Source organism: Crocuta crocuta, unplaced genomic scaffold, assembly GCF_008692635.1.
Source record: "Crocuta crocuta isolate KB4526 unplaced genomic scaffold, BGI_CrCroc_1.0 scaffold334, whole genome shotgun sequence".
Classification (NCBI taxonomy): domain Eukaryota; kingdom Metazoa; phylum Chordata; class Mammalia; order Carnivora; family Hyaenidae; genus Crocuta; species Crocuta crocuta.
In genome coordinates this window covers 754,135-780,689 of record NW_027533260.1, presented here as the reverse complement: position 1 = coordinate 780,689, position 26,555 = coordinate 754,135, and the positions used below count along the sequence as shown (strand labels likewise).

General features: G+C 51.1%; 1 protein-coding gene across 1 annotated transcript in view; it reads right to left on the bottom strand.

Moving 5' to 3' along the window:
• LOC144217521 (sialoadhesin-like) overlaps positions 1-26,331 on the bottom strand; it is a 33,180-nt gene extending 6,849 nt beyond the window's left edge. The window contains exons 1-16 of the mRNA XM_077747126.1: positions 26,263-26,331; positions 25,801-26,184; positions 25,305-25,583; positions 25,052-25,099; positions 22,686-22,943; positions 22,442-22,577; positions 22,277-22,307; positions 9,822-10,288; positions 9,663-9,739; positions 9,202-9,585; positions 8,704-8,982; positions 8,464-8,511; positions 7,670-7,924; positions 7,296-7,583; positions 6,990-7,086; positions 5,241-5,322 (exon numbers count right to left, since the gene is read on the bottom strand). Of these exons, the coding sequence (XP_077603252.1) occupies positions 5,241-5,322; positions 6,990-7,086; positions 7,296-7,583; positions 7,670-7,924; positions 8,464-8,511; positions 8,704-8,982; positions 9,202-9,585; positions 9,663-9,739; positions 9,822-10,288; positions 22,277-22,307; positions 22,442-22,577; positions 22,686-22,943; positions 25,052-25,099; positions 25,305-25,583; positions 25,801-26,184; positions 26,263-26,299 (3,150 nt within the window). The 5' untranslated portion in view covers positions 26,300-26,331. The remainder of the gene's footprint in view (positions 1-5,240; positions 5,323-6,989; positions 7,087-7,295; positions 7,584-7,669; positions 7,925-8,463; positions 8,512-8,703; positions 8,983-9,201; positions 9,586-9,662; positions 9,740-9,821; positions 10,289-22,276; positions 22,308-22,441; positions 22,578-22,685; positions 22,944-25,051; positions 25,100-25,304; positions 25,584-25,800; positions 26,185-26,262) is intronic.
• Positions 26,332-26,555: the final 224 nt, after the last annotated feature.

The window sequence follows — 26,555 nt, the reverse complement described above, 5'->3', positions numbered from 1 at the left end:
ACTGTGATATTTGTGAAATTGAAAAAAGAAAAACCTGTTAAAAATACTTCAATGTCTACATACAAATTATTATAACTAACAAGAGAGCTTAGCAAGCTGGAAGAATATAAGATCAATAAACATGTAATTGTGTTTCATACGCTGCTGCATCTACTGAGAGAATGAAGACAATTCTTAGCATCCAGACCACTAACACCCTGAAGAGGTGGGTGTCACTGGGAAGTCATGAATATTTACAGTGAAGCCCCAGAAGAATTCTGCAGGGGTGTTTGGCCCCACAAGGGGGAAAGGAGAAGGAGAAGCTGCATGAACAAATGAAGGAACTGACTAGTGTTCAATCTTTAGCCACTTACTGCCCACAATCCGTGTTCCACAGACCTCTGTTTACCAGAGTACTGAGTCTGAGTGTGCTTACTTCCCCATCACTGACTCAGGAGAGTGAGTCATTTGTTGAAATACGGAATCTTGGGGCACCTGGGTGGCTCAGTCAGTTAAGCATCCATCTCTTGATTTCAGCTCAGGTCATGATCTCACAGTTGATGGGAAGGAGCTCTGTGCAGAGCCTGCTTGAGATTCTTCCGCTCTTTCTGCCCCTTCCCCGCTCATGCTCTTGCATGTTCTCTCTCAAAATAAATAAACATTAAAAAAGAAAAGATTCTCTCTCTCCTACTCTCCCTCACTTGTGCATGCGCATGCTCTCTTTCTCTCTCTCAAATTAAAAGAAAATGAATCTCTTAGAAGAAAAATACATCTGCAGAGGATGCATGAGATCAGGTGTTTCTTGTTCAGTATCTGAAGTATAAAAGGAAGAGCTGATTTTTTAAGGAAATGACAACATATTTGCATCAAATTCAGCTGTTTTGATTCAGCAAGCCGTGACAATTTAAAACAAGAATATCACAAGTTTTTCAGACGGTATCCATGTCTTTGTAAAAGAATGGTTCAGGGGCGCCTGGGTGGCTCAGTCAGTTAAGCGTCTGACTTTGGCTCATGTCATAATCTCACAGTTCATGGGTTCGAGCCCGGTGGTGGGCTCTGTGCTGACAGCTAGCTCAGAGCCTGGAGCCTGCTTCACATTCTGTGTCTCCCTCTCTCTCTGACCCTCCCCTGCTCATGCGTTCTCTCTCTCTCTCAGAAATAAATAAAAACATTAAAAAAAAAAAAGAATGGTCCAGTAGGCTTATGAATCAGATTTAAGAATGCTCCAGCTACCAAACCAACAAGAATTGAAAAGACATCTAAGGCCAATTTGTAATTTTTTTTAAAAAATTGCAAAACACTATAATTTTTTAAGTTTATTTTTTAAATGTATTTTTTAGTGATCTTTATAACTAATGTGGGGCTCGAACCCACCACCCCGAGATCAAGAGTTGCATGCTTCTCTAACTGAGCCAGCCAGGCGCCCCAACACTTTATAAATTCTTTAAAAATATTTTCATTCCTCATATCAACGATGAGTGATCAGAAAATGCACTTTTAAAAAGACAGCATTGATAATATTAACAAAACTAACATTAAGGAAGAAAACTAACAAAAGGGTTGCAAGACATGTTGAAGAATTTCTACATCTTTCTTGAAGAAAAAAAAAACCCTTAAACTAATAGATACCTGCTTTTGTGGACAAGGAGATTTGAGTTTATAAATAAGTAACTTCGGGGGCGCCTGGGTGGCTTAGTCGGTTAAGCATCCGACTTTCGCTTAGGTCATGATCTCGCGGTTCGTGGGGTCGAGCCCCGCGTCGGGCTCTGTGCTGACTGCCAGCTCAGAGCCTGGAGCCTGTTTCAGTCTGTGACTCCCTCTCTCTCTGACCCTCCCCTGCTCACTCTGTCTCTCTCTCTCTCTCTCTCCTAGAAATAAATTAAAAAAAACATTAAAAAAAAATAAGTAACTTCTTCCCAAGTTGATCTGTAGATTCAATGTAATTTCAGCCAAAACACTAACAGGAGTGTTTTTTGGAACTGATTCTAATATTTAAATATTCTAATATTTAACAGAACAGAAAAAGGCTAAGAATAGCCGAGACACTATTAAAGAAGATTAAGGAGGGATCTTGCTCTATCAGATATTGGGACTTAGTTTTGAGTCTATAGATTCTATTGCCTCGACAGACAGTTCTGACTCAAGGACAGTAAAATTGGCCACTGGAATAGAATAGAAGCCACAGACAGAGGCCACACACGTATAGACTTTCGCTGTATGTCAGAGTAGAATGGCAGATCAGCTGAGGGGAGAGACAGACATTATTCCATACGTGAAGGAGGAACAAACGTAGATCAACACTGCACATCACACAAAAATCAACTCCAGGTAGATTAAGGCTTTCCGTGTCCAAAGGAATACATAAAACTTTTAGTGGAAGCTATACTTGAATACCATTCTAATCTTAGGAGAAGAAAGATTTTTTTTTTAGGAGCACTGAGTAGCTCAGTTGGTTAAGCGTCTGAATCTTAATTTCCACTCAGGTCATGATCTCGAGGTTCGTGAGCTGGAGCCCTGTGTGGAGCTCTGCGCTGAGAGTGCAGCCCCTTCTCTGCTCGTGCTCTCGCTCCCTCACTCCCTCTCTCTCAAAATAAATAAATAAACTTCTAAAAATAGTGAAAAAAATAAAAAGAAAAAAAGAAAGATTTTATTAAGTGAAACCCAAAAGACATTCAACAGAAAAGAGATTAGGGGCGCCTGAGTGGCTCCGTTGGTTAAGCCGCCGACTCTTGATTTCGGCTCAGGTCATGATCTGATGGTTTGTGAGTTTGAGCCCCACATTGGGCTCTGTGCTGACAGTGCCCTCTCTCTTTGCCCCTCCCCTGCTCTCTCTCTCTTTCTATTTCAAAATAAATAAAGGCTTAAAAAAATAAAGCTATGTGAATCTATCTTTTAAAAAAAGAGATTACTGAACATGGTTGTATTACAATTAAGAACTTATATTCATCAAAGGTCGCCTTTAAAAAGTGAAGACAAGTTACTCATTAGAAGATATTTACAGTGCATATAACTGAAAAAAAACCAGTATGAAAATGTGTAAAGCTCTCCCATCAATTCAATAAGAAAGTCAAACACGCTATGGGCTACAGGGAAATGGGCTGCAGATGGGACCGAGAATTTTTTTTTTAATGTCTATTTTATTTTTGAGAGAGAAAGAGAGCAGGGGGAAGAGCAGAGAGAGAGGGTGAGAGAAGACCCAAAGCGGGCTCAGCGCTGACAGCACAGAGCCCAATGCAAGGCTCAAACTTATGAATTGTGAGATCACGACCTGAGCCAAAGTCCGATGCTTAGCTGACTGAGCCACCCAGGCTCTCTGGGACCAGGCATTTAGAGAGGAGGTGTTTATACGCCATTGAAGACAGATTTTCATGCCCCTTGACAACTAATGAGATGCAAATCAAAGCCACAGCCAGATAGCGAGCTTTCAAAAAAACTGAGAAATCCAAGCACAGCAGACTGTAGATCGACAGGGCCCACTAGACACAGACGGGTGTATTCATGGGTGCAATTGCTTGGGAAAACTATTTGTCATGATAGGAACATGCACACACCCTCAGACCCAGTAATTAAATTCTTAAGTAATGCTGTAAAAAGTTAAAAAAAAAAAAAAAACAACCACTCTTGCATGTGAATACAATGAGATGTGAATACAAACATCTGGAACAACTCAAATGTCCAGCAAGACGAGCTTAGGCAATAGACATGATCATAAAATGAAACACTGTCTGAGAAGCGTGCACAGAGGGTAGGCTCAGAAATAGTTACACTATGGGGCGCCTGGGTGGCTTAGTCGGTTAAGCGTCCGACTTTCGCTTAGGTCGTGATCTCGCGGTTTGTGGGTTCGAGCCCCGCGTCGGGCTCTGACTGCACTGCCAGCTCAGAGCCTGGAGCCTGTTTCAGTCTGTGACTCCCTCTCTTTCTCTGACCCTCCCCTGCTCACGCTGTCTCTCTCTCTCCTAGAAATAAATAAAACATTAAAAAAAAATTAAAAAAAAAAAAAGAAATAGTTACACTAGGGGCAGCGGGATGGCTAACCGACGTCCGACTTCGACTCAGGTCATGATCTCATGGTTCATGGGTTCGAGCCCGGTGTCAGGCTCTGTCCTGACAGCTCGCTCAGAGCCTGGAGCCTGCTTCGGATTCTGTGTCTCCCTTTCTCTCTCTGACCCTCCCCTGCTCACGCTGTCTCTCTCTTTCTGTCTCTCTCAGAAATAAATAAAACACTAAAATTTTTTTTCAATAAAAAAAAGAAATAGTTACACTAAACAGTGCATATCTCAGGTGTACATACATATATGAGGTAACACTAGCAACGGGTCATAGATGTAAGTTACCGTCAGTGTTTGGGGTCTTCAGTTGGATGAGGATTCAGCGTTGCTTATCATAATATGGGCAAAATGAGTAGGTACAAGTAAACAATGCCTGTTCCAGAGATTGGTCATGAACAAGGCATTTCAGATAACTCCATTTAGGGCAACAGGGCCCCAGTTTTGTAAAAGGGGAAAAGGGACATGTTGGCCAGTGGCGGAGTGAGAGACGATTGCAGCCCCTGCTGGCAAAGACGTCGCAGACACGGTGAGAGGGAGAACACAGGGAGATGCAGAGGTGCTATGTGCGGTGCGCCTCAAGGCAGGGATGGACACGAAGCTCTGGGGGTGCAGAGGAGGGAGACGTGGACATGGGCAGGGAGGGAGATGGCAAACCTTGCCCAGAGCAGAAGACGCTGACACTGGAGCAAGAGGGACGGTGACATGAAGTGGTCTGATGGAAATGGGAACAGGAGGGCATTTCCGGTGGGAGGAACTGCACGTGCAAAGGGTCCAAGTGATGGGGAGACAGTGAGAAGGCCAGTGTGGCTGCACCATAGGCTGGAGTGAGTGGCCTTCAGGGGACACCTCCTGAAGGACTTCAAGTATCAACCAAGGAACGTGACTAGATTCTCTAAGCAATGGGAACAAGCACCACGGAAACTCCAGAAAGGCTGGAAACCAATAGTTTCAGGGAGAAATTCGGTCAAGCCGTGTCCAGCAAAGGGGTGAAGTGGGCTCAGTGATCACCAGGGGTGGAACGAGAGGTGTCTCTCTCTCTCCCCACTCAGTCTGGGAGATGAAGGGGAAGAAGAGAAGGGAAGTCACCCCCCAGGTGTCTGCTCAGGCGACCGGGGTGGGGCAGGGGTGGGGAAATGCTGAGGAGCTCCATCTGGAGTCTGAATGGACACGCCCAGAGCCCCCACTGCCCAAGAAGACCCCGGCCTCACTCACCCAGGCGACAGTACCCATGACAGGGTCTTCATCATCCATGACCTCTCGACCCCCAGACGCTTGCTTCCTGCGGGCTTTCACTCTAAAAGGAGAAAGCAGCACACTGCAGCCAGGACGGCTCACGTGGGCAGGCTGCCTGCTCCCAGGCAAAACCGCTAAGGTCCCTGGAACCCGACTCAGACCTTCTTGACACGTGAGGAAGCACTCCATCCCCCTGATGACCAGGGGTTTGGCCAGGCTGAACTTCCATCACTAAAGATCCCTCTAACACATAAAAACATGTACACGATGGGGCTCCTGGGTGGCTCTGTCAGTTAAGCATCGAATATCGGCTCAGGTCATGATCTGGCGGTTCATGAGTTCAAGCTCCGTGTCAACACTCTGTGCTGACACCTCGGAGCCTGGAACTGCTTCAGATTCTGTGTCTCCTCCTCCCTCTCCTCCTCTTCCTTCCCCTCCCCCCTCCTCCTCCTCCTTCTCTCTCTCTCTCTCAAAAACAGACGTTTAAGAAAAAAAAAAATGTACCCAAGTGGGGACCTAGGTGGCTCAGTTGGTTAAGAGTCCGACTCTTGATTTTGGCTCAGGTCTTGACCTCACAGTCCGTGAGTTTCAGTCCTGCACTGGACTCTGCACTCTTGGGGTTCTGTCTCTCCCCCTCCCTCTCTGCACCTTCCCTACACATGCACACATAATCTCTCTCTCCAAATAAGTAAATAAACATTAAAAAACAAACCAAAAACTTGTACACGAGTGGTCATGACTTATTCGTGATAGCCAAAAAGTAGGAATGGCCCAAATATTTATCCATAGATGAACAACACATAAAATGTGCTCCATCCACGCAATGGAATATGACATAGAAGTAAAAAACAAACAGAATGAAGGTCTGACACATGCCACACAACACGCATGAACCCTGAAAACCCCATGCTAAGTGGAGGAAGTCAGTCGCAAAAGACCACATACTGTAGGATTCCACTTAGATAAAAAGTCCAGGGGCACCTGGATGGCTCATGACATTCTCACTGTTTGTGAGTTCAAGCCCCTCATCGGGCTCTGTGCTGACAGCTCGGAGCCTGGAGCTGCTTCCCATTCTGTGTCTCTCTGTCTCTGTGCCCCTCCCATGCTCATGCTCTGTCTCGCTGTTTCTCAATAATAAATAAATGTTAAAAAAAATTTTTTTAACATTCTAGAAGAGGCAAATCTAGAGAGATGGAAAATAGATTGGTGGTCCCCTAGGGCTGGGGCGGGGGGAGGGGAGGAGGATGAAAATGAAGGACTGTAGGTTTCTTATTTTTAATTTTTAATGTTTTATTTCACACACACTCACACACACACACACACACACACACACACACACGAGTCAGAAAGAGGGAGACACAGAATCTGAAGCAGGCTCCAGGCTCTCAGCTGTCAGCACGGAGCCCAACGCGGGGCTCAAACCCACGAATCGTGAGATCATGACCTGAGCCGAAGTCGGATGCCTAACCGACTGAGCCACCCAGGCGCCCCAAGGAGTGCAGATTTCTTTTGTTTGTTTCATTTTGGGCTAATGAGAAAGATGTATAATTGCAGCAAAGGACGCACAAGTCTGTAAATATACTACATTGAATTGCACACGTTAAATGTATGGGCGTTATATCCCAGTAAAGCCATTACCACCCCTTCTGGCGGACCCTACACAGCCCCTACTTCTGGGATGGGAGCCTCTCTCCGCACCCCTGCGCGCCCCGCCCCTCACCCACTTACATGCAGAAGAGCACGCACAAGCACAGGCACAGCAGAGCCGAGGCTCCAGCGCCTCCCACAGCTGCAGACGCGACTTCTGCCAGGGAGAGCGACTTCGCTGCGTAGACAGGCGGGAGATTGACTTCCAGGACTCAGTCTCTTGCCTACCTACCTCTTTGCAGAACTTGCTGAAGGGCCTGCTCAGGCCCGAGGTGGAGCACCCTGTCCCATGGACGGCCCTCTGCCCCCACGCCCGCCCCCACCGAGGCCGTCTTTTCTAGGATCCAGACTCCCTTCTCCGCCCCACCTTCCCCGACGCCCCCAGACCTGGCAGCAGCACCAGGACGGTGGCGCTCTGGGCCCCGTGTGCGTTCCGGGCCTCGCAGCTGAGTCTGAGGTCGGAGCCCAGCGGCCCAATGAGGCTCAAGGAGCTGTTGGCCCAGGGGCCCGCGGAGCTGGAGGTGACGGTCAAGGAGGCGTTGCTGCGGTTCCCCTCCAGCAGCCCCTCCCCCAGCCGCCAGCGCAGGGTGGGGGCCGGCCGGGCTGCGGAGGAGCAGGTGCAGCGCAGCCCCTCGCCCTCCCAGGAGCAGGAGGGGCTGAGCCGCCGCGGCGGGTCTGCGGGGTGGGGGGAGGGGCGGGGTCAGCGGCGCCTCTGCTCCCCAGGCCCCGGGCGTCCCGCCCCCGGGGGTCCCCGCACTCACAGACCACAGAGAGATGCAGGGAGACGTGCTGGGAGCCCAGCGAGTTCTGGGCTTGGCAGGTGAGGACTCCTTCCTCAGCCCGGACTCGAGGCAGCTCCAGAGTGTGGTTCGTGCCCACGGGGGTGGCATTCAGGGCGGGGTACCCCCGGAACCAGCTCAGCTCGGCAGGGGGGTTGCCGGCAGCAGCACAGAGCAGCCGCAGAGCCTGGCCCTCCCAGATGTCAAGGGATGAGGTGTTTTCCAGAATCCTGAAGGCTTTGCGGGGAGAGATGCAGAGAGAGGAGAGCGAGGCATTAGAGAGAGCTGTTGGAGACTGACGGTCTCCATCTCCCTCCTTGCCAGGACCTGGCAGGCATCTCCCTCTCCTTCCCTGACCCCCTGAATTGGGTCCATCAGGGTTCAAAGGCGGAGCTTTACGTGCAAAAGAGGTTGACCCCAAGTGTCAGGGCCTCCTATATTCAGAGGAGGCTCAGTGCCCCCACTGGACATGCCTGGGCTGTTTGGTGGCTTCACTCAATGAATGCAAGGAAACAGAATGGAGGAGGCTGGCGCCGGAGGGGGAGGAGGGAAACCACAGCGGTGAAAGGGGAGGTGGACAGTGTGTGTGTGTGTGTGTGTGTGTGTGTGTGCCACGTTTGCACCCAGACTAACTGGAGGAGGGAGGGTGGGGACATTTGCTCTTCCCTTACCTGATCCTATTGAAGCTATTGATCCCCAGGCCCTTGCTGGGAACTGAGCCCCCACCCCCACCCCAGGCCAGGCCCCAGCCCCCAAGAAGGAAGGTGCTTTCCTACCTGTGACATTGCTGAAGAAGATGCTGATGGTGAGGTTGTGGGGAGCATCTGGGATAGAAAGGTACAGTCCTGCTCAGAAGTGAAGATTGGGATGGAAGCTGACCCAGCACCCAGGGAGAGTAGGCGAGCACTGGGAAGGTACGATGGCCATCCTTCCCTTCTCCCCTCACTCCCACTCCCACACCTGTCCAATCCCACTGCCCTGAGGGACCCAGCAGCGCCCCCCTTCCCCGAACTCACAGGAGACATTGAGCCAGATGGTTCTTTCCAGGGTGGCCTGAGCTCCTGGCAGTTTCACCTGACAGGTGAGGTTGGTGCCATGGTCCTGCGGCCTCGCGGTGAAGCCCAGCACCGACGAGTGCAGGGTGTTGGGGTCCAGCGAGTCCAGAGCAGCCCCCGCCCAGGAGAATATGAGAGGACTTCCCCCTTCGCAGGACCCCGGCAGGCTGCAGGTCAGCTGTGCGGGCCTGCCAGACTCCAGGGGCTCCGGGACGTGGATGTCTGGTTCCTGTGTCAGATCTGAGGAGGAAGAGAGGGAGGTGCCTGGGCCCCAGGGGGTGATGACCCTCAGTGCGACCCTGAGAGGGACAGGGCCATGGGGCCCAAACTGACCCTGGGCCTGTATCTTTTTCAACAGTCCCAGCCCCAAGACCTGGAGCAGGGAATGTTCTAGAGTCCTGGCCTGCTCTAAGAGGGGGTGTCCACCCCCAGAGCCCTCTCCCGGGACCCCTGCTGTACCTGTCACCTTCACATTCAGCGGCATATCTTTGTAAGTGTATTTCACGTTGTCTCCTCTCTCCACTCGGAAGTTGTAGACTCCCTCGTCGCTCCTCCGGGCCTCTCTGATTCTCAGGGAGCAGTCGCCAGCCCAGGGGTCCCCGGTGAGCTGGAATCGGCCCTTGGTGTCTGTCCTCACTGGTCTCCCTGGGTTGTTTGTAGCCGCAGGATGACTGTAGCTTGAGGTGTCCGAACCCCGGAACCAGTATACGTAGAGCACCTTCCTAAAAGACCCAGTTCTCCAGGGGTAGGAGAAGGAGCAGCTCACGTGGACACACAGACCCTCCTGCACCGTCACAGGTTCCTGCACTCGCAGCTGGATCCCTGGATCCTCCTGCGGGGACCCTGAGGATCATGGAGGCTCAGCCGGGGCTCCAGCCCCCTCCCCCCTGAGCCCAGCCGTCCTGCCTCGGCCCACTCACCCCCCCACAGCAGGGGCAGCAGCAGCAGAGGCACCATGTCCGCAGGGACCAGGGCAGGAGCCCGGATCCAGGTCCGTCTGTCAGGGAGGGAAATGTGCTAATGTGGGGGAGGCCACGGGAGCCCTAACAGGAAGCCGTGTGTGACAGAGCTGTGGTCACCTCGGAAGGGGAACTTGGGCAGCACAGGCCCTGGCGGGGGAGGGGCGCTGAGGTGGGGCTGAGAAACTATCTTGTCTCATCTCTGCCTGTGACACAGCCCGTGAAAGTAAAGAGGGCCCCGGAGGCCGGGGTGCTCGTCCAAGGTGAGTCTGACAGGGATCCCCTTGCAAATGACATTGAAGTCCAGAGTGAGGTGAGCACAGGGCGAGAGCAGCTGGAAAAGAGAGACAGGGAGCATGTGGGCAGCTCAGCCCCTTCCCCTCCAGCCCCTTCTCTTCCCAGTTCCCATGAGCAACCAGGCTGGGCTGATTCCGGGAGTTCCGTGCTGGCCCCGTGGGGCTGAGGCCCTCATCATGCCCTCCAGCCCCTACACCAGACCTGGGGCCCTCTGAGCCCCAGCTGCGGGGCTCCACAGCAACCTCCAGCCGATCCGCACAGCCACTGCTCACATAAAGAATTCGCTGAGCCTACCAGGAAGTCAGCGGGACTCAAGCATCCAGAGGAAAATCTGCAACAGGTGCAATATTCCCCGAATCACCTTGCCCAGGAAAGAAATGAATTACAGAACTGGAGCTTCTGGAAAGAACAAACAACGCCTCCTGAATGACTTCTCTGGGGCCTTGAAGGATTTCCAGGCTGGGCGGGTGAGTATCTGCTAACGAAAAGGAGAGGGTTGCCAGAGAGAGAGCTGCATCCTCCTCTCTGCGGAGGGGAGGCCAAGAGAGAGCAGCTCCTGTCCTATGCTGGCCATGACCAGTGGGACCGGATGCAGAACCAGGGGCATGACGCGGCCACCCCGGAGCAGGATCTGGAACTTACTCAAGAGAGCGAAAGGGCAATTCGGCAGCTGCAGGCTGACATTTTGGATGTCCCTCAGATGTCTTAAGTCTTGGCCTTGATGATCCGTGCCCAAGGAGACCCAAGTGACAGCTCGGAAGCCAACGTAGAAAGCTCAGAGCAGAGGTACGTGCAGAAGGAGCTACACTGGTCAGATTCCACACCCAAGCTGCTTAGGATCAGAAAAGAAAATCTCGCAAGAACGTCTGTATGCTGATGCTTGTTCTGTTCCTTATACTTACCCTTGGTACTTAGTATCTGGCAGATCTTTACATGAAGCAAATGTCTCAGATCTACCCTCTGCTGAGCTGTAGGGGTCCTTTTGGAACAGACAGAGCCACAGGAAGAGAGCATAGGCTGGAACGTCTTGTCCTAATTGAGTTACAAACTAACTACCAACTAGACAGTGTGTATCAATTTACACACACATTCTCTTGATTTCTCAAATTGGGAGTTAATGTACGTGTATTTTGCTTGCTCTGGTATTCTGATGCCCTTCATCCTAAGTGCTTACTGGAACTTCTGTTGTAGACATTCCTGTCTTGACAGGTGACACTAGAATCTTGTAATATCACCTTTTGAGTGTAAATGCGGTTCATTTTTTACTAACAACTGCATTAGAATTTCTCTCCGGCACCTAGGATATTGGAGTCTGTCAGAAACTATGTAATAAGACAGCACTCTTTATTATGGAATCTTCTCATTTGAATTTCTTTAAAAAATGTTTTTTATCTTTGTTTATTCTTGACAAAGAGGCGGTGCGAGCAGGGGAGGAACACAGAGAGAGAGAGGGGGGAACAGAATCTGAGGCAGGTTCCAGGCTCCAAGTTGTCAACACAGAGCCCTACGCGGGGCTCGAACCCACGGACCGCGAGATCATGACTTGAGCTAAGTCACATGCTCAACAGACCTAGCCCTCCAGGCGCCCCTCATTTGAAATCCTAAGAAGTATCTTTTTCTGCTTCGAGAGATTTCTAGCAATGTGCTTAACTGGAAAGCAATACAATTGCACCGTGATCCAGATTCAGATTTTCCACTGGAGCTGTCCAGTTGTCAGGGGTACGTGTTATTCTGGGTTTTAAGTCTTCTTTTTAAAAAAAAAAAAAGTTTATTTCTTTTTTTGAGAGAGTGCGAGTGGGCACACAGGCAGGGGAGGGGCAGAGAGAGAGACTCCCAAGCAGGCTTCCCTGTCAGCTCAGAGTGGAAGCGGGGCTCCGTCTCACAAACCTTGGGATCATGAGCTGAGCTGAGATCAAGAGTCGGTCGCTTCACCAACTGAGCCACCCAGGCGCCCCTGAAGTTTTCTTTCTTATGTGCTGGTGTCCACAGCAGCTCATCCTTGCGCACACTACACTGTCTCCTTCACTTTTTGAAGTGGTGCGTTTGGTTAGCACTAAATTTCCCTTGAGGCACCACACGGTGGTCCGTCTGAAGGTCGGGCACCGGCATTAGAACAAAGCCCTCCAGGTATGTTTGACAAACGTAGACTAGAAGATCATCCCCGTTTTCTAGAATCGGAGGAAATTGCCAGCGCTCACTGCCAGGATCCTCTTTTCCCTAGAAACCCCTATCCCATCACCGCTTAGCCTTCTCCATTCTTACCTCCATCTTCTTGTGGCGATCGGTTTCTTCTTCCAAAGCACATCTAGGGAGTGTGTGTGCTAAGTATTCTGATGCACCTTGGGCTTCCAGAATGGAGGAAACCCTCCTCTGCTATAAAGGAGGGCAGAGTCTGGTTAATGTAAAATCCAGGGAGCCAGACTGAGGGGGCAGATGGATCCGAAGGAGCACGTCCGCCACTGGAGGCAGGAAATAGGTGCGGGAGGACTAGGGGGTATTTTGTGGGTGGGTTTCTGTTTTCCAGTGAACACTGGAGTCGATGCCAGTCTCCCTTGGCACTGGAGATCCAGTGAACAAACGCATGTGGCTTCTCTCACGAAGCCTGCAATTCAGTAACGCGAGATGAAAGAACCCGAGATGATCTCGCGTAGACTTCGTCTGGAACAGGGCTCTGGAATGAGGGCATATTGGCCAAATCCGGCAGCCACCGTATGCGAAGGCTTACTTACCCATCTGGTTGTGATGTATGGCTGCTTCTGTGCTACAGTAAGAGTTGAAAACCCGTATGCAGAGTCGCTATGGCTGAAAACACTTGCCCTGGCCCTTTAAGGAAAAGTTTGCTAAACTCTGAGAGAAAGTCAGATGAGGAAGTGGTGAGCCATGAGGGAGAGGGGAGGGCATCACTGAGAGAGATCCGTCAAGGAACCCATGGTGTGAAGGTGACATTTGAGCACAGACCTAAAAAAAAAAACCAACCACCCTCTGGGGTTCACCTGCCTCGGTCTAGATAGAAAAGGGGGATTTAGGCAAAACATGCTTTACAAAGACAAATAGGAATGGAGTGCAGTGATTTCACCTTATTGTTGTTCGCCTGTGCTTGTGTGGTCGTGGGGAACAGTGAGTACTGCCCTCGCCATGAAAAGGCCGCCCCTTTCCCCTGTAAGGGTTGTTGGGCCTTTGATGGCAGCACGATTGTAAAAGCTATGCGGAGGCGGCTTAGAAGTTAGTCCGTGTGGGGCGCCTGGGTGGCTCTTTCCGCTAAGCATCTGACTCCTGATTTGGGCTCCGGGCATGATCCCAGGGTGGTGGGATGGAGCCCCACTTCACGTTGAGCATGGAGTCTGCTTGAGATTCTCTGTCTCCCTCTTTCTCTCTCTCCCTCGGCCACTCCCCCCTGATCGTGTTCTCTCTGTAAAAACAAAATGCTCTCTCATAGTAGGAAATATGTTTTAAAAGGGGAAAGTCCTGGAGGTTCAGTGTGACTCACCCTCTAGCTGAAAACCACGAACATTCTGGAATAGGATCACTTACCATTTCCTTAAATCCATTCAAGTGCAGGCGCGCATGTGGGGCTCTGTCGGTTAAGTGTCCACCTGCGGCTCAGGTCACGATCTCGTGGTTTGTGGGTTTGAGCCCCGCGTCAGGCTCTGTGCTGACAGCCCAGAGCCTGGAGCCTGCTTCAGAGTCTGTGTCTCCCTCTCTCTCTCTCTCTCTCTCTCTCTGCTCTTGCCCTGCCCACACTCTGTCTCTCTCTCAAAAACAAATAAACATTAAAAAAATTAAAACAAAAACACAAACCATTCAAGTGGATGTGGAAAAGAGAGAACTGTCATGCCCTGCTGGTGGGAATGTAAGTTGGTGCAGCCACTCTGAGAAACAGTTCTGAGGTTCCTCAAGAAATTAAAACCGGAACTACCATATGATCCAGCAATAGGCTTCTGGTATATATGTGAAGGAAATGAAAGCACTCTCTCAAAAGATATATGCACCTGTGTGTTCCTTGCAGCAGTATTTACAATAGGCAAGATATGGGTCCCCTGGGTGACTCAGTAGGCTAAGCGTCTGACTTTGGCTCACGTCATGATCTCAAAGTTTGAGAGTTCAAACCCCTTCATTGGGCTCTGTGCTCACAGAGCTGGGAGCCTGCTTCGCATTCTGTGTCTCCCTCTCTCTCTCTGCTCCTCCCCTGCTCATGCTCTGTCTCTCTGTCTCCCAGAAATAAATAAATGGTAAAAAACACTTTGTAAGGATCCTCGGTGGCTTCGTCATTAAGCTTCTGACTTCAGCTCAGTTCATGATCTCAGGGTTTGCGAGTTCAAGTCCCACATCAGGTGAGTGTGGGCCCCATTTCTCTTTCTCTCTCTCTCTCTCTGCCCACTCTCTGCCCTTGGTGGCATTCTCTCTCTCACCCTCCTCTCTCTGTCTTCCCCTTGCTCTCTTGCGCCTTCTCTCTCTCAGAAAAAGAAATGAAAACATTGCATTTCAAAATATTTTAAAAATATGTAAGTAAATTGAAAAAGATGTTGTGTTAATGGGTTTAAAACAATATTGTATAAAAGTCACCTCTCCCTAAGTTAATATGCAGCATCAGAGCAATATATCAACCAATCCCCGGGTGATTTTTGTGGAACTTGACAACTTGTTATCAAATTTGTATGGAAGTAGGGAACCTTAGCTGACTGAGTCAGTAGAGCATGCCACTCTTCATCTCGGGATATGAGTCTGAGCCACACAAGGAATGTAGAAAATACTGAAAAATAAAAATATCTTTAGAGGCACCTGGGTGGCTCAGTAACTGAAGTGTTGACTCTTGATTTGGCTCCAGTCATGATCTCGCAGTTCGTAGGTTCGAGCCCCACATCGGGCTCTGGGTTCAAAGTGTGAAGACTGCCTGGGATTCTCTCTCTCCTCCACCTCTGGGTGCACACGCTCTCTCTCTCCAAATAAATAAACGTTTAAAAAAATAAAATGCTGAGACCTAAGTCAGACTTCCGACTAAGAGTCATTAAAAAACAAAGCATCTGCACACACCGGGGTGGGGGCTAACATGGAAAAGCCTGATTCTCTCTAGTGTTGGAGGGAGTGCAGAGGAGTCAGACATCTTCAGACCCTGCTGGTGACAATGTCAAGGAGCTCAGTCACTTTGCAAAACTGCCTGACACGCTGGTGGGTCCCCTTTATCCACAGTTTCTTTATTTGTTTTTCTTTTTCTTTTTGTTTGTTTTTGTTTCTCAATGTTTTATTTATTTCTGAGAGAGAGAGAGAGAGAGAGAGAGAGAGAGAGAGAGACAGCATTCACAGGGGAGGGACAGAGAGAAGAGAGGGAGACACAGAATCTGAAACAGGCTTCAGGTCTGAGCAGGCAGTCAGCAGAGAGCCTGATGCGGGACTGGAACCCATGAACCGTGAGATCATGACCTGAGCCAAAGTCGGACACTTAACTCACTGAGCCACCCAGGCGCCCTATGCACAGTTTCACTCTGTGTGGTTTCAGTTCCCCAGAGGTCAGCTGCGGTCTGGTTGCCTTTCCTCAGACCCGGTAGGTCAATAGCAGCCTAGCGCTACATCACAAGGCTACCTCGTTCCATTCACTTCATCTCAGAAAGTAGCCTTCTGATCATCCGCATCATCACGTTCAGAAGAAGGGTGAGGACAGCACAAGAGGAAATTTGGGGAGAGACACAGAGATCCCATTCACGTACCTGTAGGGCAGTAAATTGTTGCAGTGGTCATGCTTTCTTATTACTTCCCGTGGTTAATATCTTACTGTGCTTCGTATATATCTTTACCTTTATTATCGGTTCCTAGAGAGAGAAGAAACATAATACATATAGGATTGCTGGTTTTGGGCATCGCCTGGGGGGTCTTGGAACGTCCCCCTGCCACCAAATACACTTGGATTTAGAGCTGGGAATGCAGGCCAGAAGCTTTTGTTCTCCTGCTGGGGGAAAGGACATCAGCTTGCCTGTGACAATCACGCGTCACCCTCGGGAACTCTCTCCTGTATTACGCTGGGTTGGCAGCTTTGGCTTCCCTGCAGTGAGTACGTGTGGGAGATCCCGTCACCTTCTGTGGCTGTTAAATCTGATTAGGATGAGGGGCGCCTGCGTGGCTCAGTCAGTTGAGCGTCCAACTCCTGATTTCAGCTCAGGACACGATGCCAGTGTCTTGGATTGAGGCCCCAGTTGGGTGCTTAATATTCTCTCCCTCTGGGACGCCTGGGTGGCTCGGTCCGTTAAGCGTCTGACTTTGGCTCAGGTCATGATCTCACGGTTTGTGAGGTTGAGCCCCACGTCTGGCACTGTGGTCTCAGCGTAGAGCCTCCTTTGAGTCCTCTTTCTCCGTCTCTCTGCCCCTCCCATGTGCTCACTCTCTCTCAAAAATAAACATTAAAGAAGAAAAAGATGCTCTCTCTCTCCTCCTGCTCTCTCCCGCTCTCTCTCTCTCTCTCTCTCAAATAACTTTTTATAAATTTAATTAAAAAGTCCTGAGCAGGGTGCAGGCTTTGCTGTACTGGTTTGTGCCATAAAACTGAATTCTGCAGCTGTGATCTTAGATGACAGTCAGGTGCAGCAGCACAATGTGGCCAACATCTCAATGAGACAGAGAACTGAGAACGGACTCCTAACGCCTGTCCCTGAGTGTACCATACCGTGTGGCGAGGCCCGGGGTAGGTGGCAGCCATGATCAAGGGCTCCAAGCAGGACAGCTGTGCGCCCTGGGCCAGAGGATGGGCTCCGGAGCAGAGAGAAGAGTCAGGGTGGCTGTGACTTCTTCTTTCTGATCTGGCTTCTGAACCTCGGGCAGCTTCAGTCCATCACCTGTTTCCATTTGGTCTGACTTCAGTATGTATAGTAAGGTTTTGTTTTGGTACAGTAAACATAACACAAAAATGACCATGTTATTTTATTATTTCAAAAAATTCTTTATATTTGAGATGGGGGAGGGGGGAGTGAGAAAGAATCCCAATCAGGGTCTACAATCAGCACAGAGCCGACACGGGGCACAATCCCACGACCTTCAGATCATGATATGAAGCAAAATCAAGAGTCAGACGCTTAATGGACTGAACCACCCAGGCGCCCCTTGACCATTATTTTTTTTTAAATAGTTTATTGTCAAGATGGTTTACATTTAATACTCAGTGGTCATCCCAATAAGTGCCCTTCCCCATGCCCATCATCTCCCTTCCCCTTTCCCCAGCCCCATCTGCACTCAGTTTGTTCTCAGCCTTCAAGAGTGTCTCATGGTTTGCTTCCCTCCCTCTCCCCAACTATTTTTCCCCTTCTTGTCCCCCATGGTTCCCCGTTAGCTTCCTCCTAATCCACCTATATGTGCAAATATATGGGAGCTATCTTCCTCTGCCTGATTTATTTGCTCAACCTAACATCCTCAAGTTCCACCCATGTTGCTACGCATGGCCAGATTTCATTCTTTCTCATTGCCATGTAGTATTCCATTGCATAGATAAACCACATCTTCTTGATCCATTCGTCCGTTGATGGACACTTAGGCTCTTTCCATGTTTTGGTATTGTTGAGAGTACTGCTACGAACATTGGGGTACATGTGCCCCTATGCATCAGTACTTCTGGATCCCTCGGGTAAATTCCTAGCTGTGCTATTTCTGGGTCACAGGGGAGTTCTATTGTTAATTTTTTGAGGACCCTCCACACTGTTCTCCAGAGGGGTTGCACCAGCTTACATTCCCACCAGCAGTGTCGGAGGGTGCCCGTTTCTCCACATCTCCGCCAGCATCTAGAGCCTCCTGATTTGTTCATTTTAGCCACTCTGACTGGTGTGAGGTGGTGTCTCAGTGTGGTTTTGATTTGTATTTCCCTGATGAGGAGGGACGCTGAGCATCATTCATGTCTCTGTTGACCATCTGGATGTCCTCTTTGGAGAAGTGTCTGTTCATGTCTTCTGCCCATTTCTTGACTGGATTATTTGTTTCTCGGGTGTGGAGTTTGGTGACTTCCTTATAGATTTTGGATTCTAGCCGTTTATCTGATATGTCATTTGCAACTNAGAGTACTGCTACGAACATTGGGGTACATGTGCCCCTATGCATCAGTACTTCTGGATCCCTCGGGTAAATTCCTAGCTGTGCTATTTCTGGGTCACAGGGGAGTTCTATTGTTAATTTTTTGAGGACCCTCCACACTGTTCTCCAGAGGGGTTGCACCAGCTTACATTCCCACCAGCAGTGTCGGAGGGTGCCCGTTTCTCCACATCTCCGCCAGCATCTAGAGCCTCCTGATTTGTTCATTTTAGCCACTCTGACTGGTGTGAGGTGGTGTCTCAGTGTGGTTTTGATTTGTATTTCCCTGATGAGGAGGGACGCTGAGCATCATTCATGTCTCTGTTGACCATCTGGATGTCCTCTTTGGAGAAGTGTCTGTTCATGTCTTCTGCCCATTTCTTGACTGGATTATTTGTTTCTCGGGTGTGGAGTTTGGTGACTTCCTTATAGATTTTGGATTCTAGCCGTTTATCTGATATGTCATTTGCAACTATCTTTTCCCATTCCATCAGTTGCCTATTAGTTTCATTAATGGTTTCCTTTGCCGTGCAGAAGTTTTTATCTTGATGAGGTCCCAGTAGTTCATTTTTGCTCTTGATTCCCTTGCCTTTGGGGATGTGTCAAGTAAGAAATTGTTGCGATTGAGCTCAAGGAGGTTTTGTCCTGCCTTCTCTTCTAGGGTTTTGATGGTTTCTTGTCTCACATTCAGGTCCTTTATCCATTTTGACTTTATTTTTGTGTATGGTGTGAGAAAATGATCTAGTTTCATTCTTCTGTGTGTTGCTGTCCAGTTCATCTGTAAAGAGGCTGTCTTTTATCCATTGGATATTCTTTCCTGCTTTGTCAGAGATTAGTTGGCCATACATTCGTGGGGCGCCTTGACCATTTTTAAGTATACACTTTACGGGGCACCTGGGTGATTTGGTGGGTTAAGCGTCTGACTTTGGCTCAGGTCATGATCTCATGGCCCTTGAGTTCGAGTCCTCCTCAGGCTCTGTGCTGACAGCTCAGTGCCTAGAACCTGCTTCAGATTTGTATCTCACCCTCTCTCTGCCCCTCCCCTGCACCTACACTGTCTCTCAAAACTAAATGTCTAAAAACATTATAATACGAAAAGTATACCCTTCAACACTATTACGTACATTCAACCTGTTCCGCAGCCATCACCATCGTCTATTTCGAGCACTTTCTCATCTTCCCAAAATGACTCTCCATTTCCCCCTCTCCCAGCCCCTAATAGCCACCATTCTGCTTTCTGTTTCCATGACTCTGACCAGGCTCCATGTACCTCCCATTTTCTGTCTGGCTTCTCTCCCTTACATCACGTCCTCAACGTTCACCCATGTGTAGCATGTGTTGGGAGTTCCTTCCTTCTCTCGGCTGAATATATTCCAATGTGTGTGTGTACCATGGGGTTTCTCCACTTCCCCACTGACAGGAACTGGCTGCTGCCAGCTTGTGGGGAGGAAGCTCCAAGAAGACGGGGTACAACATCCATGGAAGTCCCTGCTCTCAGTGCTTTGTGCATCTGTCTGCCTAGAAGGGAAATTGCTGATGGAGCGAGGTTAGAACTTTCAACCATGAACATGGGGGGGCGCCTGGGTGGCTCAGTCGGTGAAATGTCTGACTTTGGCTCAGGTCACGATGTCACAGTTTGTGAGTTCGAGCCCCACATAGGGCTCTGTGCTGACAGCAAGAGACCACCCTGGATCCTCTTCCCCTTCTCCTCTGTCCACCCCCCACATTCTCTCTCTCTCTGAAAATAAATAAATAAAACTTAAAAAGTTTAACAAAGTAAAATATTAAAAGAAACCATCAACGTGGTGGAGGGGGTGTGTATTCATCTGACTATTTGGGAGAACTCTTTAATGCCATCCTCTGTAGCTGATGACATGCCTACCTCATGATGGATCAGAGTCCTTCCTTCTGTTTTATTGAAACTTTCCTATTGCAGGTGCCTGGCTGGCTCAGTCAGTGGAGCCTACCACTCTTAATCTTTGGGTCATGAGTTCAAGACCCAAGGTGATAATGGAGCCTACTTAAACAAATGAAAAAAATCATATAAATTAATCATTATAAATAATATCCAAACCCCGGGAACAAATGTAGTCACTGTATTTAAGAATAAACCGCTGGCAGATATGCATAGATTACTCATTAAAGAGTAGAATAGTAGACTCCTAATTAAATAGAATCGAATACTAATTAAAAGCAAAAATAGGGAGGACTGTGTCACACAGTGGTTAAACATCTGACTCTTCTTTTCAGCTCAGGTCATGATCTCACGTTTGTGGGTTTGAGCCCTATGTTGGGCTCTGGGCTGACAGTGTGGAGTATTCTTGGGATCCTGTCTCTCCGTCTCTCTCTGCCCCTTTGCCCCCTCAAAATAATTAAATAAACTAAAAAACAAGCAAAAGCAATACCAAAACCAAATGAATTACTGATTCGTGTTACAACATGGATGGATAACCTGAAAAACATAACGCCGAGAGAAGGAAGTCAGACCCTAAAGCATAAGTAATATCTGAGCCCCCATTTGCGGCACACAAAGCCCGAGAGAAGGCATCTGCAGGGACACAAGAGAGGAGGTGGTACACTTGTAAGGATTTTACTTGAAGGGCCTAAGACAAAGCCCAATGCCTTCAGCTCGGCACTCAGGCCCCAAAGTTTCTAAGCTGCCTTCTCTCCCACTGTGATCCTGTACATGGGGCTTCCAGAACTCCTGCCCAGCTGCAGGCACAGGGGCGCCTCCCCTCATCTGCAGGGCCCTCAGGTCTCCGCACATCTCCCCCAGGGCTACCCGCCCACCGCTCCCCCTCCCCACTGCAATGGTGGCACCTGACCTCCAGGAGTAAGTGGAAGGAATCTGTAGGCTGAACTTGGTGGTGGAAGCAAGGGTGTTCACATAGGGACGCACTCATCCACCTCCACTCTTCAGATTTGCATATTTTACTCTAGTTAAGTTAGGCTCAAAACACAATGAACACACGAAAAATCTTGGTTGAAAGCTGTTCAGCAAAAGGAAGAGAAGATTAAGACATAATTTTGCTCTAGGAACTTCCACAGAGACATCAATGGTAAAATCAATGTTTGTGTTGCACTTTACTCAAACTTGTATTTGTAATTTTTTATAAGTTATAGATAAAAATATATACATAGAGAGAGAGAGAGAGAGAAAAGAGTGTGCATGGGGGAGGGGCAGAGAGAGGGAGACACGGAATCCGAAGCAGGATCCGGGCTCTGAGCTGTCAGCACAGAGCCTAAAGTGGGACTCACACCCATGAACTGTGAGATCATGACCTGAGCCAAGTTGGACGCTCAAAGGACTGGCCACCAGGGTGCCCTTGACTTGTATTCATGATTACATGTCCTGTTCTGGGGGTGCCTATGGGGGTCAGTCGGTTAAACGTTCAACTCTTGATTCAGGCTCAGGACATGATCTCAAGGTTCGGAGTTCAAGGCTTATATTGGGCTGGGTCATGGGAAGTAACCGTGAATGCAGTTCAATCCCTTCCCAGGGGCAGGGCTGGGGAGGGAGAGGAGGAGGGAAGGAGGGCTGACACCAGCAAGGAGGAGGAGGCTGAGCAGAGAGACCCACGCACAGGCACAAACACGGGGGGCCCGTGGGGTTGGATTAGTCAGGTTGTTTATTTCCTGTATCTTGTGATGACTGACATCTTGGAAAGCTTGCCATCCGGGGGGAGCCCGCCCCTCCCAGGCCAGGCTAGGGCTTCCGGATGGCAGAGGGCTCTGCCAGGAGCTCTCCCTTCAGAGCAAAGCAACCAGTCCCCAGCCCGTGTCCCCCAAACACCCCTTTTCCCTCACCCCCACGCCAGGCCACCGTTTCCCCCACCCAGGACAGGTCCCAGACACCTGGAGCCAACCCTCCAGGCCAAGGCCCCCAGGATGACTCCCACTAGCTGATCCCACCTGGCTCTCTCGGCCTGGCCTTTCCCACAGGTCTCTGCGGGACCTGGGGAGGCCTCTCCGCACCTGCCTCTGCCCCCGTGGCCCCGAATGGCGTGGCGGGCCACACCCCCTCCACAAACGTAAGTAGTCCCTACTTTGGATGGTGAGGCCTCCTCACGCTGCCACTCCGTCACATCCCCAGATCACACTCCCCGGGGCACACCGGAGCCGGTTCGAGTTCAGAGCTCCCAGAAAGAGGCTGAGCATGACGGCCCCACCTCTGTCCCCCTGGGCCCCAGGGCCACACCTCAGTCCTGTGTCATGAAGGAGGGAGGCTCCGACTGGACTCTCAGCCTTGCTCCCTGGCGGCCTCCACACCTGCAGAGCCAACATGGGTCTCAGATCAGAGAGTTGCCCCTTTCATTATAACTCCAGGCGGGTGGGACAGCTCAGCGCCACCTGGAACTCAGGGACCTCCTGGAGACTTCCCTGGGCAGGGACAGCCCGCTCACCTACTGTAGTAGATCCAGGTGAGGCCATAGGTGAGGAGGAAGCCAGCCCCCATGAGGGCCCCTCTGAGCAGGGTGAGGACCAGGGGCCAGGAGCCCTCCTGCTCCCCGGTCACACAGTTGCAGGAAAAGAGGCTTCCTGGGGAAGGAGGGACAGAGGATGAGTTCTGTCCCCAGGTTCCAGGCCCTTCCACATCTCAAACACCTGGCCAGGCTGTCCACCCCCAGAATCTGTGTTGCAACTCACTTTGCACAGAGAGGCTGAAGGAAATGTGCTGGGAGCCCAGTGGGTGCCGAGCCTGGCAGGTGAATTCCCCTTCATCTCCAGGCCCTACGTGGGGCAGCTCCAGGACCCCGGGTGCTGAGGGCTGGGAGGGGCGCAGGGCTGTCCCCTCCCGGGACCAGCTCAGCACCGCAGGGGGGTTGCTGTCAGCCATGCAGACCAGTCGCAGGAACTGCCCCCCCAGGACCGGCAGCGACGTCCCATTGTACAGCGTCTTCAGGACTGGGGAAGACATTCACCACGAGGTGGGTGGAGCTGCCACAGGAGTCTCCTCCTGGGTGTTCCCGCAGAGCCACAGGTGGAGAGACAGGGCCACGAGACAGGGGCCGATGGAGGGGCTACTCATGGCCGATTAATGACCCTGGTGGGCAAGTGAGGCCACCAGAAAGACGGGGGTTGTGCTGAGGTGGGGAGGCTGAGTGGTGGGTGGGCGGCTCCCAGTGGAGATGAGCCAAGACTTGGTGGCCCGGCAGGTGAGGGAGGCCCATGCGCACCCGAAACTGGTGAGGGAGAACCAGGAGAGACAGGATCGTGGAGGGAAAGAAGGCAGGGTCAGAAATACTGGAACCTTGAGTGCCAGGCTGGGCGCATTGAGCTTTGCCCTGAGGTTACTGGGAAGCAGGAGGGGCTTCAGCAGGGGAAATGCAGAAGCAGCGCTGGGGTAGACAGATCCTTCTGGGGCCAAGTGGGGACTGCATAGGAGAGACTGACCAGGAGGCAGGGAGGCTGAGGAGGAGACTGAGGAGGAGGCTGAGGCAATGTTTCAGCCTCCAGGATCAGAGTGGAGCTGGGTGTGGGCCAACGCAGGAAGAAGGAAATGATTTGGGAAGTGAGGTTCTGCAGAATCACTGATTCATGGGGAGAGGGGTGCTGGCAAGCAGGGGTGTCCTAGCATGGGGTCCAGATCCGGCCTGTGTTAAGGAGCACATGCAGGGGCCCTGGGGTCACAGGAGGAGACATGGGACAGAGCGGGCACCCCCAGGAACGTGGAGACAGAGAGAAACAGGGGTCTGGCGGGAGCTGTCGACAAGGGGGACACGGAAGAATCTTCCACAAATGACCAGATCAGAAATGAAGGAGGGCAGACAGAAACTCCCGCCCAGGGAGCAGAACCTGGAGAGTCAGAAGGTGGAAGGGAGGCTGCCAGGGAGTGGGGGATGGGGGAGTCCGTGTCTCATGGACACAGAGTTTCCGTGCTGTGAGCTATGGGGAGGTCTTCAGGGCGCTTGCACAGCTCCAGACTGGACCTGACACTGCTGAGCTCTACCCTTAAACGTGGTGACGATAGTCAGTGTTTCCTTGTGTCTGTGTTACTACAGTTGAACATAGACTTTGGGCCCCTGGATGCCTCAGTCCATCTGGCATCTAACTCTGTGGCTCAGAAACTGATCCCAGGGTTATGGGATCCAGCCCTGTGTTAGGCTCTGTGCTGAGCGTGGATCCTGCTTGGGATTCTCTCTTCCTCTGCTCCCCTCTCTAAAATAAAAGTTAAAATAAATTTAAAAAACCATAGACTTTAAAAGTAATGAGCAATGGAGAAGGTCAAAAGGGACCAGCATCCAGTTATAGAACGAGTAAGTCCCATGATGTAAGGTGCAGGCACGGAGACTATAATTCTTGTACCGTAGACTTGAAAGTTGCTAAGAGAGTAGGTCTTAGATGTTCTCACCACAAGGAAAAAGAATTTTAACTCTGTGTGATGTGGATGTTAACCGCACTTGTGATTATTTTGCAATACACACAAACCCCAGATCATTGTGTTGTACAGGTGAAAACGAATACAATGTTATGTGTCAATCAGACCTCTGTCAAAATAAAACATAAATAATACATACAAACCAGAGACAATAGAGGTAGGATCCATGATGGGGACACCAGTGGGGGAGGGGGGTGACCCAGACACAGGGGGCTGAGGAGTGGGGGAGGGTCTCATCCCCAAGCCCTGAGTCCAGAGCCTGAGCAGGAGAGACCCAGCTCTTATCACAGCCCCAGGAAAGAGAGGATCTTTCCTACCTGTGTTGTGTCCCTGCAAAATGTGAGTGAGCATCAACTGCAAGGTGTCTGAGAGGGGTGGGCTCATGCCCTTTGTTCCAGAAGCCCAAGAAGTGACAACCTTGGACGGGACTTTCAGTCCTACCCCCATCTCTACGGGGAAAAGGATCCCAGGATTGGATCCCTCCTTCCCCCATTGGATCCACTGCTTCCTGGGACCCAGCCCTCCCTCTAGCACTCACGGGAGACATTGAGGCAGATGGTCCCTTGCTGGAAGCTGACTGCACAGCCTCCCACCCCAGGCCAGGCCCCAGCCCCCAAGAAGGGGGCTTTCCTACCTGTGACATTGCTGAAGAAGATGCTGATGGTGAGGTTGTGGGGAGCATCTGGGATAGAAAGATATTGTCCTGCTTCAGAGGTGATGATTGGGATAGAAGCTGACCCAGCACCCAGGGAGGGTAGGGGAGCACCGGGAAGGTGTGCATGGCCACCCTTGCCATCTCACCTCACCCCCACCCCCCCTACCTACTCAATCCCACTGCCCTGAGGGACCTAGCAGTGCCCTACCCACACCCCCTGCCCAGCACTCACAGGAGACATTGAGCCAGATGGTTCTTTCCAGGGTGGCCTGAGCTCCTGGCAGTTTCACCTGACAGGTGAGGTTGGTGCCATGGTCCTGCGGCCTCGCGGTGAAGCCCAGCACCGACGAGTGCAGGGTGTTGGGGTCCAGTGAGTCCAGAGCAGCCCCCGCCCAGGAGAATGTGAGAGACCTTCCCCCTTCGCAGGACCCCGGCAGGCTGCAGGTCAGCTGTGCGGGCCTGCCAGACTCCAGGGGCTCCGGGACGTGGATGTCTGGTTCCAGTGTCAGAGCTGAGGACGAGAGAGGGAGGTGCCTGGGCCCCAGGAGGTGATGACCCTCAGTGTGACCCTGAGAGGATGGGGCCATGGGGCCCAAGCTGACCCTGGGCCTGTATCTCTTCCGACTGTCCCAGCCCCAAGACCTGGAGCAGGGAATGTTCTAGAGTCCTGGCCTGCTCTAAGAGGGGGTGTCCACCCCCAGAGCCCTCTCCCAGGACCCCTGCCATACCTGTCACCTTCACAGTCAGCGGCATATCTCTGTAAGTGTATTTCACGTCCTCTCCTCTCTCCACTCGGAAGTTGTAGACTCCCTCGTCGCTCCTCCGGGCCTCTCTGATTCTCAGGGAGCAGTCGCCAGCCCAGGGGTCCCCGGTGAGCTGGAATCGGCCCTTGGTGTCTGTCCTCACTGGTCTCCCTGGGTTGTTTGTAGCCGCAGGATGACTGTAGCTTGAGGTGTCCGAACCCCGGAACCAGTATACGTAGAGCACCTTCCTAAAAGACCCAGTTCTCCAGGGGTAGGAGAAGGAGCAGCTCACGTGGACACACAGACCCTCCTGCACCGTCACGGGTTCCTGCACTCGCAGCTGGATCCCTGGATCGTCCTGTGGGGACCCTGAGGGATCATGGAGGCTCAGCCGGGGCTCCAGTCCCCTCCCCCCTGAGCCCAGCCGTCCTGCCCCGGCCCACTCACCCCCCCACAGCAGGGGCAGCAGCAGCAGAGGCACCATGTCCGCAGGGACCAGGGCAGGAGCCCGGATCCAGATCCTTCTGTCAGGGAGGGAAATGCCCGGAATGTGGGGGAGGCCACGGAAGCCCCAACAGGAACCCGTGACAGAGCTGTGGCCACCACGGAAGGGGAACTAGTGCAGCACAGGCCGTGGTGGCAGGGGGGAGTGGAGTGGGGGCTGAGAAATTTCTCCTCCTGCCTCCCTCCCTTTTGTAGACGGAGCCCAGGAGTTATTGGAGACGGACAGAGGCTTTGTC